This window comes from Nyctereutes procyonoides, unplaced genomic scaffold (genome assembly GCF_905146905.1).
Source record: "Nyctereutes procyonoides isolate TBG_1078 unplaced genomic scaffold, NYPRO_anot_genome, whole genome shotgun sequence".
Lineage (NCBI taxonomy): Eukaryota > Metazoa > Chordata > Mammalia > Carnivora > Canidae > Nyctereutes > Nyctereutes procyonoides.
This window is the reverse complement of record NW_026575051.1, coordinates 40,739,607-40,760,513: the sequence shown is the minus strand read 5'-3', so window position 1 is coordinate 40,760,513 and position 20,907 is coordinate 40,739,607. Positions and strand designations below refer to the sequence as shown.

At 35.9% G+C, this 20,907-nt stretch overlaps 1 protein-coding gene across 1 annotated transcript in view; it reads right to left on the bottom strand.

The window, feature by feature from the left end:
- Positions 1-1,195: 1,195 nt before the first annotated feature.
- The window catches only part of SH3BGRL2 (SH3 domain binding glutamate rich protein like 2), a 79,397-nt gene continuing 59,685 nt past the window's right edge, over positions 1,196-20,907 (bottom strand). Inside the window, exons 4-5 of the mRNA XM_055329619.1 lie at positions 9,540-9,620; positions 1,196-6,009 (exon numbers count right to left, since the gene is read on the bottom strand). Of these exons, the coding sequence (XP_055185594.1) occupies positions 5,998-6,009; positions 9,540-9,620 (93 nt within the window). The 3' untranslated portion in view covers positions 1,196-5,997. The remainder of the gene's footprint in view (positions 6,010-9,539; positions 9,621-20,907) is intronic.

The following is a 20,907-nucleotide window of genomic DNA, read 5'->3' as shown; positions in this document are numbered from 1 at the left end:
AGATACACAGAGAGATGCCCCATATTATAGGACACACAGATTACTCTTTTTATCCCAGGAAAAAAAATCTCCCTCCTCACTACAAATGTGCTTCAGGCTAAAAGGACAAAAAGCAAAATGAGAAAAACATTTCTCTTGGCAGTTCTATTAGAAAATTATATTCCAAAACATGTTCACATTTCCTTTCATCTTGCAAATGAAAGATGTATTTTGCCAAAACCCAAAAAAACTTTTAAAGGTTTTGTAAATCTTGTAAATTCTATTGTAAATTCAGGTAAAGAAGCTAGTAGAGAATAGTACCACCCGAGAGAACTGTAACACAAGCCCTACATGTAATTTAACATTTTATTGTGCTACATTTTAAGAAAAGGTGAAATAAGTTTTAATATTTAATCCAATATGTTCAAAATATGATCATTTAAAATGCAATCAATATACTTTACAACCTTTTTTTCATACTAAGTCTTGTAGTATGCCAGGGTCCTTAGTCTATCAAAAATGCTGTCTCCTGGCCCAGGAGCCTCAGAAGATAGGACTGCATTGTAGTTTCCCATTCTTATACCTACTTGTCAGTTTACACACATGGAAACATGCTAGAAGCACAGTACATGGGTTATATTCCCAGGTTACATATCTATCTCATTCGGCTTAAGGATTATTTAATTACAAGTATAGATTTGAAACAATCTTTTAAATGAACTTCTTTGATGTCCTTAATAAGTGTAACATCATTTTGGCCTAGTGTAAGTCTATCATGTTGGTAAACTAAGGAAATGTACATCTATAAACATGTAGTCTACATAAAGATTTCCTTTTGATAAAATTTTGTAGCAGAAAACCAAATATGACATTAATTTCCTACCAAATAACTAGAATTGATGAGCCTTAAAATAGCTTCAAGGAAAGAAACCTCCTAGAGCACAGAGGGGTTTCCTTTTTTTTTTTTTTTAAGATTTTATTTATTTATTCATGAGAGACACAGAGAGAGGCAGAGACACAGGCAGAGGGAGAAGCAGGCTCCATGCAGAGAGCTCGATGTGGGACTTGATGCCTGGTCTCCAGGATCACACCCTTGGCTGAAGGCAGGCTAAACGGCTGAGCCACCTGGGCTGAGCCAGAGAGGGGTTTCCAAAGTACATCTTCTCTTGGCTAATATGCTGACAAGTTGAAAATTAGCACACAAGAACACACAATATATGCATTTAACTTTATTTTCTCCAAATAGAAGAAAATTTCACATGCCTTTCATACTTCTGGAAATTGCTTCAGAAGATTTTTCTATTCTAAATATAGTTTGTCTTTACTTTAATAGTTAAATAAGCATTAACCAATAAAAGGTAAGTATAAAGAACTTATAAAAACTAATAATTAAAAACAAAACACAATAGGAAAAAATGTAAGAGACATGAAGAAGAATTTCCAAATTCCTACTTAGGAATTATCATAATAAAACATGTTCAACTTATTAGTAATCAAATATGTACAACGTGTAACCACAAAGAGAGATCATTTTACATTTTTCAGCTTGGCAAAAATTCTAGGATACCAGTGAAAGTGTAGGTTGGTACCAAGACTTTGGAAAACAATTTGGCCTTATCTATTAGAGTTGATAATGTGCTTTATTGTATGACATAGCAATTCTATTCAAGGCATACATCCAGTCTTGCATATGTGCACCAGAAGTCTTAATATAAAAGAATGTTCATAGCAACACTGACTTTTTCTATTTCAAAGAAAGAAGCAGTTCAATATCTAGTAACAGGAGAAGGGAAAAACTGTGAGATAGTCATATAATGAAGTGTAGTACTTAGCAGTGAAAATAAAACAGGTTGCTTAAAAATGATAATGCCCAACTGCAAAGAACATCAAGTAAATGACAGAAGATACAGTGTAATGCCATTTATTATTGTTTAAAGATACATATGATAAAGGACAGAAAGGCTATGATCAAGAGAGTTCAGGAGAGGGGCTCCTGCTCTCAAACGGGTGAGACAGGGCCAGAGGATAGCACACAGCGCCTCGGAGGAAAGGCAATGAGCTGGTGACAGGCACACGGGGGTTTATTACTCTTTATATTTTAGTGTGTGTGTATATGTGTATGTGTGTATCCATATATATTCCACTGCATGAAATAATTTTTAAAATTGGCAGGGCTGTAACAAACAAAGAAGGTTATACATAATGTTCAGTGAGTGCCACAAACTGACCTCGGCTCCATCATTCAGCACTCAGCAGTAACCGCTGCTCCTGATTCTGTTTTGTCCTCCTTCCAGGTGGAGACTACTGTCCTGCTCAGAAAGAACCCACTGCGTGCTAGGGGCTCAACACATGCTGATTGAAAGGATGACCAAACCAACCTGACCTACATTTCTAGAAGAACTAAGAAAACTGAAAATCGGGGTTATAAGTGGGCAGTGATTACCTGGCTTTTTGGTTTCACAATTTAGCACATTTCCTCCAAACTTACAGCCTGTTTTCCTCCTTCACCCTCCCTCTGTCTTGGTGTTTAAGGTCTGAAATAGTTCAGTGATGAGATCAGCCTCAGACTGCCTTCAGAAATGTTTTCTCCTGCTTTCAGAGAGGGCTGCATCTAAGGGGGCCATGCCGTTTAACGGTGGCAGCTACACTGTACTTGGTTTTCTACACCCAATTAAGGGAACAAATCCAGCATTCCGTGGCTTCAGTGTACTCAGGAAACCACAATTGTTCATCTGTTGGAACCAACCAAGGGAATAAGAGATTTAATGGCATCCTTGATCATGGTCACTGTCTGAGGGGTCTGTGATCACCTCCCAACACACATACACACAGAACCGCATACACGTGTGTTTCCTCGAACAGTCAAATGATCTGTCGCAGTTTTAGAACTAATCTGCGGCATTCAGGTATGAGGTTCATGGGAGTAAAAGTATGGCATCCCAACTAAACAGGAAGGTTTCAACCAAATGCAGAACTAAACTTAGAAAAGGTATAAGAAATGGTAGGGAACAAATACTCCATTTTCAAAATATGTGTTTTCTGGAATGTATTTCTGTTTAATGCTGAATATAAAATCTGAGATTTCACCAGTGCCTGTAGAGACAAACGCATACACACTGATATCTAAAAACAATGATTATGCAGATCAAAGTGGGCACGGACACTTCAGAAACACTGTTAAATGAAAAGCTTTTCTAGAAAAAGCAAAACCTTATAGAGCAAAATCAAGTTTAAAAAAAAGAAAACAGAAAGAAGCTTTGGTACCTTTCAATAACGGAGACCAAAAACAAGTTTAGCTCATTTTAAAATATATGTAATACAAAAACAGCCAGGTATTTAAAGGAATCTATAAAACAGAAATAAATCTAAAATATATATAAGAATCTGAGAGAGAAAAAAAATCTTCCTTTTCTCCTCTTTGATTTTAATAGAACACCAGAATTTGGAAAAATAAGTATTTCCCCAACTAAATTTTCTTTTGGTCTGCATATACCTAACAGGATGGCACTCTGTATTTTATCTAATTTTAAAATGGCATAATTTTATTTTTAGCAGCACATATCCTTTGTCTCAATAAGCCTACTACAGGAAATAAAAATTGTCTTGAAATGCCTCTGATATTACATCTACATCTGCAACTCTCACCTATTACTTTCCTAGGTTTTTAAGACCCTGCATATTCAAATCTAAAGGCATCTAGTTAAATAAGAGAACAAGAAATCATTACATGTTTGTTTTGGTAAAACATTACACGTAAAGAGACAATATTCTCTGAACACAATGTGGTCCCAGAGGGCAATATGTCAGTACTCTGCAGAACCTGGGTATTGTAGTAAATGCCACATAATGTGCTTCTACCTCACTCATAACAAGTACAGTACTAGCCAGGGCTGGTCTCTCCTATTTCCATGCTGATTTAAAAAAGAAAAAAAAAAGTAAGGTGAGCAATAGACAATGTGTAACTGGTAGCAATTTAGCAATGCCATCCATCTAGTATATTTAGGAGAACCATTCTGGTCCTACTATAACCACAGGAATTCAAAAGTTTTAAGATGAACAAATCTGAGTAGCTATCTTTGTCTAGCAAGTATCGTATCAATCCCACAACCCCAGGATTTAAATTGCAAGGCCCCAGTCTTACCAAGTTGGTTCTTGGAGTTCATTGACAAGAGCAGACTAAATATAAGTTAGATCACTGTAGAATTAAAGTTTTTAACATTTTTGAATCTGAAAACGAAATTCTGAGTCTTATCAGAAGACTCATTTACTCAAACACAATATCCAGTTCAAAAAAAAAAGTTTCCTGGATAGTCCCTGGGATTTATCAAATGGAATTTGACCTGGATTTCATTTAATCCCAACTGAGCAGTAATACCCATGATTTCACAACAGCTTTCTTTGGAGAGAAAATTGTGGATCATGTCTTTGTTCCAGTCAAGTAGAAATCTGTGACATGCTCTTCTTCTGGTTGTAGTCCTGGGCTGCAAATCTCAGGCTGGGATTTCAACTTTAGCATTTGACAAGTCCTTTAGAGTGGTCCACATTTAGTTGAGGGTGAGAGAACACAGGTGACAGGGCTTTAATTCTTATGTTCTTTCAATTTCTTACATCCTGCTTAGAATCTGAATGATAGGTCCCACATCAGGGTGCTGAGAATAGCAGAATATTCTGGGCAACCCTCTAAGAATTTATCCTGTTCAAGACTGTTTATGTTTGGCAACTAAAAACTCTCAAGACTGTAAGCAGGGATAAGGATGGAGAAAAGTAGCCTCTGCCCTAATGAAGTAGACATGTTCAGGATCCACTCCAAAGAGAGTGGAGATTCTACATGCCAAGTACAATTCAGAGCTATTCTCTGACACCGCCTTTCTCACTAGACTGCTCTGAAAGCTCACTGGTATCCATATATGGAATGAGAACACGTATCTACATTACTCTGAAAAACCTGGGACTGTACATTGGCCAGAAATACGAGCAGTTTTAGATGTCCAGTGAAAAGCAACACAGGAAAAAAAATGAAATTGTACCCCAATATTAGTATCTTTTAGTGTGGGTTCAAAAATATATCTAACTAAAGATCTTCCTTTCTCAAAAAAATATAATTCATTCACAAAATAGAACAAGCAGCTGTTAGTTAGGGAAGCTGCATTTAAAAATATGTTACTTGTGCATAAATACGTTGCTAGAGCTGAAAATCCCTTTAGAGAGGAGTGGGATCATTTCCCTATAAATTTGCTATCTAATTAGTACACCTCCTAAAATATACCTTTTAAGCTGTCTTCTACATTTAAATGAAATTTTTCCTTTGCAAGAGATAAAGAAGCCTATATTTTTGAAAATACCAACTATTTTTAACCTTGTAACTTGGTCCTGATCACACATTGTTGCAACAGTGGTTTTTTTTTTTTAAACATCTGTATGACTTTGGGGGATTTATGGAAAGAAGAGTGTCCTCTGCCAAAGGTGGTTAGAACATCTTTTTCAATAAGTGCTATTACAAAGCACTGGAATAGTGATGTATGTGACTTTTGCAGCAAAAATCTTTAGCCCTTTGTCAACCAGCATTGCTTTTTTTCTTTCTGATCAAAAAATTCTGATAGCCTGGCAAACTAATTTCAAGGATACAATCCAGGCAACTTAAAGAGAGGCAGGTCTGAGCAATACTGGCATCAACTACAACCTTGGGCAGATCCAACATTTTCTCTCCAATGGTGCCACCCACTTATCTTTCAGTCATTAAGGAAGCACACCTGTAACAGGTCAGAGTACCTCCAGGTGAATGAGGCAACTGCAGGCAATTCTGAAAATAAGAAAAAACACACCACAGTCCTGATTTGGTTTAAAGCAATCATGCAATCCCATTATACCCATGTCTTCCAAAAACACCTTTTCCATGGCAAGCAAAGTTACAGTTGATGCATGTGGCTTTAGTCACAGTGATGCATTAGGTAAGCAGGTGTGTGATGAGTACCAGGGGGCGCTCCAAAATGCATCTCCGTAATCTTCCACTTGTCTTCTCTAAGGTTCTGCCTATTTATTAAAAAAAAAAAGGGGGGGGGGGGAGTCAGTTGTTGCACTGGATTGACAAGAAAATTTACCCTGGCAATAATATTTTAAATGTCAGGAACGGAGATGTTGGAAATCACAATAAATCACCCCCAGGTGATTGATGAGAGCAAATCTTAGGTTTTAGGATCAGCACAGATTTCAATCATACCTACTCAACTACAAAAGTGAAATATAAAAGTGAAAAAGAAGGCACATGTTTCCAATGACTGTTGAGACTCCTCTCAGAGGCACTGTTCCACTTGTACGTAGGTGAGTGGGTTGTGTTTGGGTACTTCACTTGGGGCCTGTGCAGGGCAACCAGAGATGAAGAACAGCACTCATAGGGCCAAACTCTTGGTAAATAAGCTGCAGGCCGATTCCCTAAGTGCCACCTCTGGCCCTCCCCACCAGGACAGTTCCATGTTTCAACCACAAAAGACACCTGCCATAGGGGGAGCTTCTGAGACATGCTCAAGCTAACTCTCGCTGATCAGTGTCCAGGATTTACCAGCTGTTACATATTTTGAATATCACCCCTGAATGGCAGAGATCCAAAAGCAGAAACTTCTACTCCAGGTCCTGCTTTGAATCTAATTAAACAACAAACTTGATGGTTTTCTACCTAAAAACTATTGGTGAAAAAGGGCTCCTTTTCTCTTAGGTACCTACCACGGTGGGTTGGCTTCTAGTGGCTCCAACTAGTCAAAGGAGGAAGTGGGCTCCCCTAGGGTTTCCATACCTTCCAATTTCTTTCAAGAAAAGTCAGAAGTCTGTATTTTAAATATTAGCAACTCATTTAAAATCTTTTCAAAGTTCTGCACAGGACAGATGCATCCAGAGCCAATGTGGCCTATAGGCCACCATTTTGTGACCTCTTACCTTCCTCTGTCCTGTCCATTTTTGAGAACTGCCCAGAGTCTACCTTATATCTGGGCCTGTTGGGTTTGTAAACATTCTTTTCCTACCATCTGCTCTCTCCCCACTGTGTAAGAGCAATTACAGATGCTAATGGTGTTTTTATATGTTCCTTGACAGGCTTTCTAACCCTATTGTTTATATGTATGTATACTGCAGAGAGGGTGGCAAAGGAAAGGAGAAAAGGGAGCTTCCACCTTTTAGTACATTGCTCTGCCTAGGCCTTTTTCTCTTTTTTTTTTTTTTTAAGATTTTATTTATTTATTCATGAGAGACACAAAGAGAGAGGCAGACACAGGCAGAGGGAGAAGCAGGTTCCATGCAGGGAGCCTGATGTGGGACTCAATCCTGGGACCCCAGGATCACGCCCTGAGCTGAAGGCAGGTGCTAAACTGCTAAGCCACCCAGGGATCCCCTGCCTAGGCCTCTGAGTGTGGATGTGAACTGAGTGTATATTCCTCACAAGGAAATAAATAAATAAATAAATAAATAAATAAATAAATAAATAAATAAATAAATAGGAAGGGAGAAAAGGCTAAATTGCTCTTAAACATATTTTAACCTCTCTCCATGCAGACGAAGTGTGAGCTGCTATTAACCCTTAAGGCACTGAATGATTCACAGGAGAGGATCGCACAAACACTGCACCATGGCCTTCTATTTTGGTTCCATGTGCTCCTGCTCATATGACTGATTCAGGAGCCTGAATATGGTGGGCTGAATGGGTGGGGTTGCCCAGAGCCTTTAAGTCCTTTGGAATGGTCTACTAAAATCAAGCCAATGTCAACAGTATCAGAAGACCAACTTTAATACTATGATCACAAGTCATGTGAAAATGCTATCTTATAGATAGCATAGGCTTCCTGAGAAACTTATGAGAGAATTTTTTTAAAGATTTTATTTATTTATTTATTTATTTATTTATTTATTTATTTATTTATTTATTCATTCATTCATTCATTCATTCATTCATTCATGAGAGATAGAGAGAGGCAGAGAGATAGACGGAAGGAGAAGCAGGCTCCTTTGCAGGGAGCCTGATGCAGAACTTAATCCCAGGACTATGATCATGGCCTGAGCTGAAGGCAGACACTCAACTGCTGAGCCACTCGGGCATCCCGAGAATAAATATTTTTAAAGAGTAAAAAAGTCAGCCCTCAGAGTCTCTAAGGAATCTGCATCTTCAGGGAAAAATGAGAACAAAGATGGCAAGCACACAGTATTTTTTTTAAAGGTTTTTGCATAGATAATGATGTCCACTAGATTTATGCATCCTTTAGATTACTCCCACCCAAGTTTTTTTCCACTTCTTTGAAGATAAATCTGGATTGTTTAATATCTTTGGATGAAATGTTATAAAAATACTACAATTTTCCTAACAAGTATTCCAATGTTCCATCTTTATAAAAATAGTTTTAAGAACTTTTAAATATTATATGTGTGGGTTTTGCCACTGTTTAAAACATATGCACAGAAACCACCCACAACCATCTGTGGACTTAGCAATGTAAAAACAAAGCGAGATTTCACATCAGCTATGAACTGCGGGTGCTGGTGTATAATTTATATTATTGATAGTCTTTGCTTTCCTCCCATAGGTGTTCCAGAAATGGTACAAATCCTGGGTGGCTTCAAAAGACCTATTACTTATAGACATCAAAGTTCCCAGTAATATACTTTCATTTTAATTCAGTGTTAAAAATAGGCACTTTAGAATTCAGTCTCAATTTGAAATATAGTCAAAACCTCAATTGCTTCGTATATAAAGATCACAAGGAAATGCGTCCAAAAAAGTTAATATGCTTATCTCTGGATGGTGGAATAATAGGTGATTTTTATTTTCAACTCTATACTTTTGTAAATGAAACTAGGCTCCTTTCATAATCAGAATAAAATAGTTATGTTTTAACAGGGGGAATAATCAAAATATTATTTAATAAAAAATGCTGTTTTTTATTTTGAAAGTGAATCTACACACTTCACAAAGCTGTCATTATATATATACTTAATATATATATATATATATGTATATATATATATATATATATAAAATACAGATTAGACTTCTGGTCTAAATATTAGAAAAGCTTGAGCCTTTTATGTTCCATCAACGACGTATGACATAATAAAGTAGCTTCAAAAACATTTTTGATTAGTTTCAGAATTGTAGTGTTTTTTTTCAAGGTTGACCATTTATTATTATAGGTCATCTCCCAAGTAAAGAAGTTAAATGTGCAGAAAACCTTAAAGATATGGCTTTGATTCTGTTATTTCAAAAAATGTAAAGTAATGTAAACTTGCACTTTAAAATAGAAAGCACTTACTACCTTAAATTCTTCTTGGAAGAAGGGGATATAGACTATAAATAAAATAAATTATGAAAATAAATTCTAATATAAAACAATTGAAAATTTGAGAAAAAAATAAACTGTGCTTCTTTGTGTGTTTTTATACTGGCCAGACCCCTGACTATGCATTTGAGAAAGTGAAATTTAAAAATTTAGGAGACTACACATGATTCCTCTAACGCCTTCAATCTCAATCCCTAGAGACAATTCAAGAAAAATAAATTTTAAAACTAGAAAAGATTTACCTACCTTTGATGCCAACCGTGATTTCAGGCCTAAGAATGAATAGACTGTGTTGCTTTCCTTTGCTTCAAAAAAACTGTCATAATCCTAGAGATTATGGAGGAAGAGAAAAGAAACAAAAGCAAAAAATCAGTATTTGGTACTTTTGAAAAATTCTTTATAGAAAGGTAAAAAAAAATCATTGCTCCATCCAGGCCAGGGAAGAGCTACATAAATCTACTGGATTTGCTGTGCTTGAGCATAAAAATTTCTCTGAGTATGACGATGGGTGTAACATGTTTTTAATGCAAGGCCTGTGATAGGATTAAAATGTAAAATACTGACAACACAGGAGAAATCAGAACACATTCCCTTTCCCTCCTGTGCGAAACACTAACATTTATTTGTGTGAAATCACTCAGATCTAAGATTTTATTTTATTCTAGTGCTTCAATATGAAAGGCTGACTCCCAATTCCATTCTTGATATTTTGTTATCTAGGGCTTTAAAAAAAAATCACTGGGTAAACAGAAAGCCATAAAGGTCTCCATGTGTCAGTGCAAGTGCTTCCATTCTGCTTTTGAAGTTTTCCACATTCTTTCAGACTGTGTCTTCAGAGAGAATAAAAAGATCAAATAAAAGCTAGAGGAAACTATATTCTCTGTAACATTTATCTTTGCCTCAGACACAGAATCATTTTTCTCTTCCTACTTTCACAAGGGAAACCATCAAGGAATTCTGGTCAATACGTTCATCAATTGTTTCTTTCCAAAAGTTGCACATATATATATAACTATATGGTTTCTAAGTTGATGTAAAGCTGTCTTAAAATTTGGTAGAAGTCCCTCTGATAACTTTATCCGAAGGATAAATGTAAGCAGACAGTGATCAGAATCATTTTTAGCCATTTGCTCTGTGCCAGGTGCCTTACAATCAGTACTTCATTTAATCCCCACCATAGACCACCTGGTTGGAGACTGGCTCAGAGCAAAGAAATTTGCCCAAGTTTGACAGGTAATCTGTGAAAGAGCTGAGATTCAGGGCCAATTCTCATTAACATTGAAATCAATGCTTTTTGTACTCTGATGCTTGTTGCCCAAGAGGAAACCAGGTATGGAGCACCCTGTATACTGGAGTCACTAAGCCCTAATGAATCCACTGCTGAGCTGAGCCAATAGCAGCACAAGGACTTTTGAAACCTGTCTAGGAATCTAAATGAGAGTCCATGACTTGTAGAATGGAGATCTGCTTCTTGCAAAGGATGTCTCAATGATGAAAAAAAATCTTTGAATTATTTCACTCTGTATAGATTCTCTTGTTCAAATGCTTTGGCAAGTTGAGTCTCATGTGGTTTTGAAGGTAGCTTGATTTTAATTCATTATCATCTCAGCCTTACAACTTGCTGCTCCTTCCAGATTTCTGGTGGTAGCTCCCTCTGCAATTTGGGGTCAGGCCTAATACAGTTCACCACCAAAGAGAGGCCTTCCTTGATGTGCCAAGAAGGAGCAATCCATCTGAAAAGGGAGACTCAGCAAAAAACCTACTTCAAAAATGGCATTTTAAGCTAAAATCTGAAGGAGGAGAAGAGTTTTTGACCAAGTAAAGGATTGGAACAGGGGCACTCAGGACAGGGAACAGCACTGATGAAGAGTGAAGCTGGCAGGTCTGACAAGGATGAGCACATGCCAGACTATGTAAAATCAAGAAAGAGATTTTGAATTTTATCTTAAGTACAAAAGGAAATCATGTAGGGGCTCTGAGCAAGGGAGCAGAATGATCTAGTTTCCTTTCAGAAAATAGCTAAGTTAGGGGTGCCTAGATGGTTCAGTCGGTTAGGCATCCAAATCTTGATTTCAGCTCAGGTTGTGAACTCAAGGTCATCGGATCGAGCCCCATATTGTGCTACACACTCAGCAGGGTAGCAGAGAGTCTTGAGATTCTCTCCCTCAGTCCTTCTCCCCTCTCTTTCTCCAAATAAATGGATAAAACCTTAAAGAAAAAAAGAAAGAAAATAGCTAAGTTAACTGTGTGGAGAATAGCTCAGAGTCAGGCCAGCAAGAAGGAAAGCAGGTAGTAAAGTGGAAAGAGTGTTGTTGGTAATCCAGGTAAGATGGTGGCAGCCTGAACCCGACCAATGATAGTGGAGATAGAGAAAAGTGGACTGGAGATATTATGGAGGAAGAATTGATCATACTCAACCATGGAATTAGGGGAGAGGGTTAAGGAGAATTAAGACTTAAAGCAGCTCTAAGCTTTGTGACTTGATAGGAAAGACCAGAGAAAAAGCAGATGTGAGAATAAGGCTAAAATGGAGTTTTAAAATGTTCAGTTTGAGCAACTGTATGAGACATTCAAGTGAAGAAGATACCAAATGGGCAGTTGGAGGTTTCTAGTAACTCTAGGATATTACAGATTTCATAGAATTTTATGGAAAATTTTTAATTTTTTATAAGAAAAGCTATGTCATAAATAATACAGGTCTAGCAGAACTTAGGCAAAATCCCAGGAACTGAAAATGTTGTTAAAATATTCTTTTTAACAAAGTTATTTCCAAACAGTTGAGTACCATTTCACTGATCCAGGTTCAAGAAATAATCCTGTTCAATGCATATTTTCTCTGCTTTTAACATCACTATGGCTGGGAGGCTTCTTATGTGAATATTGAATTAGATCCTACTAACAGTTTAGAAATTGTCACTTAAGGTAATTAACTCCTTTCAAAGTGACAAATATAAGATTTGGTAATTAATTTTAAAAGTAGAATAATTTAAAGGCAATAATTTTTAAAAGTGAATGTTAGAATAGTACCTGACAAACACCAGGTTACCAATAGTTTTTGTCAAGGATGAACGAGTTGTGTTTGCAAATTAATGACTGATGTGTCATGTTTTAGGTAATCTCATGCTGGTAATATAATCTGAGTAAATCCTCCTCTACTATGGGTTTTTAAAAATTATATAAAAAATTATGTAAAAAATGTTTTCTGATAAAGTCTGATGAATCTCAAAGTGTAAAAGGTAAATTATTTTTAGACAAACAGTAGGTGAGTAGGTGATTAATAATCTAAAATCTTGGATTTCTTAATAGTTAATACCTCCTTCCAGAGGTAATAAGTTAAATACTATGATTGAGATAATTTAAAATAGTATTAGAAATTTTAAAATCAAGTCCTATAAGGTATTAATTCTTATGGCCATAGACATTCCCCAATAAAAGAGAAAGGTCTGCTTTCTTAACAAATTCATTTCACTTATCAGCCTCTATTTTTAAAAATATATCAAGGTTGGTACTGCAAAAGTTAAAAGCACTGTATTTTAAAAACTCACTATTATAAAGTTTCTAAATAGGTTTGCTGAATTCTTTATAGTCAAAGACATTCTCTCTGAAGTGTCTATAAATACACATCTGCAAATTATACATTTCAGGACAATCAAACCTCTGTAACAATACCAAATAATAATCAGTTAATATTACCTGTGGAGAAGGGCACAAACATATAGAGCATAGTCAAGATAAAATTGCCCAGTTTCAGAGGCTGGTACATTTTTCTTACGTGAAAACAAAAGATGTTTCTGTGCTAACTGCTTATGAAAAGAGAAATTTCTGGACTATATAGGTATCAGTGTAACTGAGCACTATTACTAATGGAATATCTATCTAAATGCTGCAATTTTAAGAAAAATAAAACAAGCTAAACAGCTGTTAAGAAGAAAAAAAAGCTTCTGTCACCTATACTTCTGTTTGCATTCAAGTGAAAACCAATGTTAGAAAATTTCTAAGCTCATGATAAAATTTACAACAGGTAAAGTGCAAATTGCCTCATTCTTCCATAGAGCTTAACTTGCGTACATTACCCATACATACACCATGATTAGACTACTATGGACTAAACGAGCATTTGAGACAAAGACCTTAAAGTTCTTTGCCCTTTTAGTGTTCCCTAGGAGAACAGCGAGGAAAACCCACAGCAGCCACGCTGCAAAGCTGTATCGCTTCCCACACTAAGTCAATGACAATTAAGTGACAGACCCATATTATTTCTACATGCCAAGGGCATATCCAAACAGGAGGCTATGGGGAATAAAAACAATACATGGCTTATATGGAAATGGTAGCAGCACTGATTTTAAATGAGCCAAAGCAAATTTGGCTTACCCAAAGGAAGAAAAAAAATTTTTTAATTCTTTCTACCAGAGTTACTGCTGCTGCAGCTGAAAATGGGCAGAGGCTCCTTCTTAAAAATTTTCAAGCCTGAGGGTAGCCTCTGAGCAGAATATCTTGATTTAGTGGTTAAGGACCATTAATGCTATGTTCTATTTTATAAAATCTTGACATAGAAGGAAAAAATAGTTGACAGTTCCAACCCTGGAAGTGTATGTAAGATGTATTTGTCTGAAACAGCTTCATTCAGCAATTTTTATGCCAAACACCAAAAATATGGGCAAGCCCGAAGCTGAGGATTTCAAATTCCTAATTCATGCTTAACATTTCTGACCATGCTGGTTCAAGACAGTAGAGCAAGCAAGTACATCTACCCAAGGACCAACTGAAATTGAATGTAAAAAAATGTTTGTGTTAAACACAGGAAAAAGAACCAGCAATAACATTTTAAGAAATACCCAGAGGAGTTAAGTGAAGAGGCTACAATTACTTAAGAGAATCTCTTGGATATTGACATTTATGTCATTCTCTTTTAAGCTACAGGGATTTAGTAAAATAGGATAATGTACCATCCACTATGACTGCTCACACAACTAAACAGCTCTATAGAGATTAGCATTTATATGTTTATAACAAAATAAATATTAATATGTGTATATATTTTATTTTATAATAGTTATTACAGTTACAGGAGAATGTGACTTATAAACTTTAGCAATGTTGTGGGTGTGTGTGGATGAACATGGGGGAGAAATGAGAGAAACTATTAAAAATGCATATTTCTCTTCATATTTGTTTCCTTTTTTTTTTTTTAAAGATTTTATTTATTCATGAGAGAGAGAGAGAGAGAGAGGCAGAGACACAAGCAAAGAGAGAAGCAGGCTCCATGCAGAGAGCCCAATGTAGGACTCGATCCCAGATCTGGGATCACGCCCTGAGCCAAAGGCAGATGCTGAACCGCTGAGCCATCCAGGCATCCCTCTCTTCATTTTTCAAAGAAAAACGTGCTGTCTAAAGTTTTAAATCAAGGAATATAGGCACAGAATGGTGGTAATTAAGAAAACTATAAAGCAGAACCTGACAAGAGAGGCTATCTCTTGGGAGTCCAGGGGAGGACGCATAGAAAGCAGGGCAGAGTAAAGGGAGTTTTCACTTTTGACCCTTCTTTATTATCTTAATATTGAAAGTATTAACATAGCCTTAGTGTCTTAACAGTTTTGTTTTCTTTTCATTAACTCTACCTGCATAAGGCTCAGAAGGAGAAACATTTTAACCAAAAGAAAACCTTGAATATGCACCCTATTTAAGCCATACCATTAAGCATGCAACTGGGGGAGCCTGAACCTGTCTGGATGAAGGTTTTCAATATTCACAGCACAGGCCATTGTTTTAATGAAAGACACGTCTCAGGGATTCATCACTGTAGAATATTGCTGCAAACATCTCAGTAAGGTGAAAATGGGAGATTAAACATTTATAGACAGAAGAATAAAAACTATGGTTATATAAAAGAGATAAAACTGCAAAGAATATCCAATTAAATTGTTATGCTTCTGGGCATACAGCTGATCAGCAAGCGATAAAGAGGAATTTATATCACCCCTTCCCCACCACCCTACTTTTTTCCTTTCCTTGTATCTGTGAGGATGTCATATAAGATTATTTACAGTAAAACATCTGAAGAAGATTCTCCTTGATTAGATAAGTTATCTTTTAGACAGAAAGCCTTGGAATACAGATCTTCTAATTCAAGTTAAGTTTCTTAAGAAAATTCTACCTGTGGGATAGGTGAACTTCTAGCAGAGGTGATCTTCCAAACAGATTTCATTGTAAAATTTAGAAGGATCAATAAGCTTCCTTTTGAGAATTTTTACTTTGACTTTTATTAATAAAATGGGAATGCAAATGCTCAGAGCTTCAACAAGGCAGGACCCCAAGAACAGCTTAGCTACCTGGTCAGCTGAAAACATCTGTGTAACTATTTATCCATTCAAACAACTGATTTTTGCTAAATACTTGCTGGGTTTCTAGTATTATATAGATACTAAGATAAATATGCCACAGAGCCTGCTGAAGTGAACACAAGGAACCTCAGAGACTGGCTGAAGGGAAAGATGTGAAAAAAAAAATTCTATGAGATCAAGGTCATAATAGGAATGAGGCACAGGTTTGCTGGGCCTAGGGAAGGGGCAGTGATAACCAGAGCCCTAGTTGGAGAAAGCTCAATAATAAGGCCTGTCTGCCTTGATTTCTGAGATAGAAACAGGGTGGAATTACATAGATAAAAATTACAGGATGTAGTAACCAAGTGGGTATTGAGGTGAAGAAAATGAGTTAGGGTAACTTTTAGGGCTTTGCCTTATGTATCATATAGATGAGATACAGTCATTAAGCCTAACAACATCCATATTTTAGAAATAGAGCACAATCTCCTGTGACTAACGTAAATTTCAACTTTAGCTTTCCTTTTTTTCTTTTCCCTATTGACTCCAACAATCAGAGTTCTAGTAACACAAAATTACTGCCAGTCAGGCTTCATCATAGGTCAAAAGTCTATCATTACATTCTCTTCTGTTCTGCCAGAGGATACACTTCGTTTTTATGGCAGAGACTTGGGAAACAGCCAATCCTGTGTATGGTCCAAATGTGACCATAAGGAACCCCAGGAGGTGGAGGAAAAGTGAATGGACAATATATAACAGGAATAAATTATGGAGGGGCCTCTGAGCTAAGCAATGGTTTGACATTTTTAAATGGTCAACAAATAAAAAAAGACAACCAAACCAAAAAGAAGATGTGGCAGAGAGACCTGGTGGTCCGAAAAGACTAAAGTATTTACCAGGTAGCCCAACCCCTGATCTAGAACATTGGAGGATATATTTTGAGGCAGCCCCTATAAAAGTGAAATTTCTTTGAAGGCTTATTCAATCTTAAAAATTCATGAAGTCAGGCATCTTTCCCCATAATATATTAGTGTTTATTTTGCTTTAAAAAAAAATGTGTTTGCAATGTACTCAAAATCTTCAAGCCAAATGCTGCTCTGGGCAAGTGGGCAGTCTTTATGCTATGACTTTGTGCTCCCCACCCCCCACCCCAGCCCTAAGAAACTCAACTTTGGTTTTACCAGCAACCACATATAGTAATCAACTTGTTTTTAACTTTTACTAGTTCTCATTTCACCAAGTGATTTTTTTCTTCACCTTGAACCCAGATTCTAAGGCCACCAACCATCACTCTTCATATCCTGGTAACAGTATACCCCAAAATATTTTTGTTATTTGATAGAAGACTCTTAAGGAAAGAAAGAAAAGTGGCTCCAAGGAAAAGAAAAAGGGTGGAATAGCTTAAATGAGAATGTACTTTATAAAATAACATTCAATTTAATGCATTCTTCAAAACAGCTTGCTAGCTGAAAACTATCATTTCAAGTGACTGGAAACAAACTAAATAGCCCACAATGAGGGAATGATTAAATAAATTATAATAATCCACCCAAGGGAATAATATGCAGTGTCTAAAAAATAAGCTTACAATGACATGGAAACTATTTTTGTTAGAGAACAAAGCAGTGCAAAAAATGGTATATATAGTATGATCAAAATACATGATTTTAAAAATTTAAATCAACTTGTAAGAAAAGAGAGTGTGCATAGACCAAGTGTTTGCAGCTGTATTTGAAAGGCAGTATTTATTGTTCCCCCTTCTCATTCTCATTTTTCAAATATTCTCCACTTCCATATTCATTTTAGTGCTGGGGAAAAAAGAAACAACAATAATGTTGGATAACTAATTCAGTATGAAAATCTCTTTAAATATCTCTAACAACTTCTTGAGAGGCTTTTGGCTGAAAATCACTTCTTATATTTATCTGTGGATATGTATGTGTGTATACATACATATAGGTGTGTGCGTTCAAATTCAATATATTCAAATTCAAACATATGATTTTTTAAAAATAAAATCATATGTATACATCAGAGATTTGAAAACTGATAATTAAGGGAGTTGGTTCCGCATGCTTCAAAAAGATGCCCAAACACACTTAAAATTTATTATCCCAAGACAATCTTCTCAAAAGACTTTCATAAATGCTGCACTTAGAAACAATACAACTACGTATATTTAGGTGTTCTGTGGTGTGCTTCTGAGCCTACACCAAAGGTTAGAAGACACTAACACATCTCCTTGTCTCCTTTGATGGGAAAGAAAGAATAGGAGAGGAGATGCCACAGGAACCATTGCTAGTCAGTCAGCCTTTCTGTATCTCCTTAAGATTAATCTAACCCATCTCTAGACTACTTTCAGGCTCCAATTAACCAAGGTAATATGGGGAAAGGCAGTCAGAGTTGGCCCCCAAATCATTACTTAAATCAAAATAGTCAATAGCTTTAACATAAACTTATTTGACTAGCATTAGACCCAATGCCTAGGTACAAATTTACCATTCTACAAGTATCACCCGAAAGTACCAAAATAGTAAATTCAACAACCTTATAAGTTGCCTTATAATAGTAAATTCAACAACCTTATAAGTTGCCTTATAATAGTAAAATATAAACAACCTTATAAGTTGCCCTATGGAAAATGATCAAAATGGTTATTTTTCTATAAAAATATTCTGCCAAAAAAAAAATATTCTGCCATCTATCTTTCAGCAAGCTGTCCTCTCTTCTTACAAGACAAGACTTACATGAGTAACTCCAGCCACACATTCTATCTCACCTCATCTATTCTCACAATCATCCAAAACCCAATTCTGAATACAGGCGTTCTTAGTCAAACCTGCACCAACTTGTCTTCACTATCTAAATAGTCACTACCTTTTCCCGTTTTGATGGTTAATCTACAAATTGGTTAATGTGAACCCAGTCAAATGAAATGAAGTTGCATTCCCATTCCTAACCACCATTTTTTTTCAAATAAAAGAATTAAATTCAACAAAGTTACAGGACCAAAAAACAGCATATAAAAATCACCTGTGTCTCTGTACACTAATGAACAAACAACTGGAAAAGGAAATTTAAAAATAATTCTTTTTACAATACCAAAAGAGTAAGATACTTAAGTATAAACCCTAACTAAGGAGGTTTAAGATTGTATGTTAAAAACTACAAAACATTGCTGAAAGAAATGAACAGAGACACAAATCAATAGAAAGACATCCCATGTTCATGGATTGAAAGACTTAATATTGTTAAGACCTCAATATTACTCAAAGCTATCTAAAGATTAAACATAATCCCTATCAAAATCCCAAGTGTGTTCTTTGCAAAAATAAAAGAAAAAATATACTAAACTTTACATGGAATCTCAAGGGACCCGAAATAGCCAAAGAAGTTGGAAAAAGGACAAAGTTGGTGGCCTCTCATTTCCTGATTTCCAAACACATTACAAGCCACAGTAATCAAAACAGTGTGGTACTGGCATAAAGACAGACATATCAACCACTGTAGTGAATAGAGTCCAAAAAAATAAACCCTCATGTATATGATCAAATGATCTTCAATAAATGTGCCCCAAGACTGCTCAATGGAGAGAAGGCAGTTTCTTCAATAAATAGTGCTAGGAAAACTAGTTTTCCACATAGAAATGAATGAAGTTGAACCCTTATCTTATACCATATACAAAAATTAACTAAAAATGAATTAAAAACTAAATACAAGACCAAAAACTGTAAAATTTCTATAAGAAAACAGAGGGGAAAACTTCATGATACTGTATTTGGCAAGTAATGATTTCTTGGATAGTACTCCAAAAGCACAATCAACAAAAGCAAAAATAGACAAATGGGGCTACATCAAATTTTAAAACTTTGTTCATCAAAGAATATAATCAACAGAGTGAAAGACAACCTAAGAATGGGATAAAATTGATTTGACCTTGATTTACAAAGGACTTGAATAGACTTTTCTTCAAAATGATATACAAATGGACATTAAGTGTATGAAATGTCCAACGTCACTAATTATCAGAGAAATGCAAGTCAAAATCACAATGAGATACCACCTCACACCTATTAGTATGGCTACTCTCAAAACAAAACAAAACAAAACAAAACAAAATAGAAAAGAACAAGTATTGGTGGGGACATGGAGAAGTTGGAGTCCTTCTGCACTGCTGATGGGACTGTAAAATGGCAAAACCACTATGGAAAACAGTATGACAGTTCTTCAAAAAATAAAAAATAGAGCTACTTTATGATGCAGCAATCTCACTTCTACATATCTATCTCAAACAACTGAAAGTGGAATCTCAAAGAGATATTTGCAAACCCATGTTCAAAGCAGTATCATATTCATAATAGCCAAGAGGTGGAAGCAACCCAATCCATCAATGAATGAATGAAGGGATAAAAAAATGTAGTACATATGTACAATGGAAGCCTTAAACAGAAATGAAATCTTGTCACATGCTTCAATGCTATAGGCTAAATGTTTGAATCTCCCTAAAATTCATATGTTGAAATCCTGATGCCCAAGGGCCTTTAGGAGGTGATCAGGCCATGAGGGTAGAGCCCGCAAGGATAGGATTAATGCCCTTATAAAAGAGGTCCCTTGTCCCTTTCTCATGTAAGGACACTTCAGGAAGTTGGTAGTCAGCAATCCAGAAGAGTGTCTTCATCAGAACCGAACCATGCTGTCACTCTGACCTTAGACTTCCAGCTTCCAGAACTGAGAAATACATTTCTGTTGTTTGCAAGATACTCAGTCTGTAGCATTTGTTATAGCAGCCTTAACAGACTAAGATATACAACATGGATGAATCTTGAGGACATTATGCTAAGTGAAATAAGCTAGTCACAAAAGGACAAACATTGTATGATTTCACCTCTAAGAAATATCTAACATAGTCAAATCCACAGGTAGAAAGCAGAATAGTTGTTATTAAGGTCGGGGGGCAGGGGTGACAAATGGGAGTTGTTTAATGGGTACAGAGTTTCAGTTCTGCAAGATGAAAAAGTTCTGGATATTTGTTTCACAACAATGAATATACTTTACACTACTCAACTGTACACTTAAAAGTAAGATAGTAACTTTTACAACATATATTTTTATCACAATAAACATTTTTCAATAAAAAATAAGATAAAATAAAAATTTATTTTAAAAATTCAAATCTTTTCTCCTCCCCTGAATAGGAAGGGAGAAAAAAAAATGAAAAGGGAGTAAATATTTTCCTTTTGTACAGATGTGTGCATTTTCAATTCTGGTGCACTCCACACATGCCAGTTCCA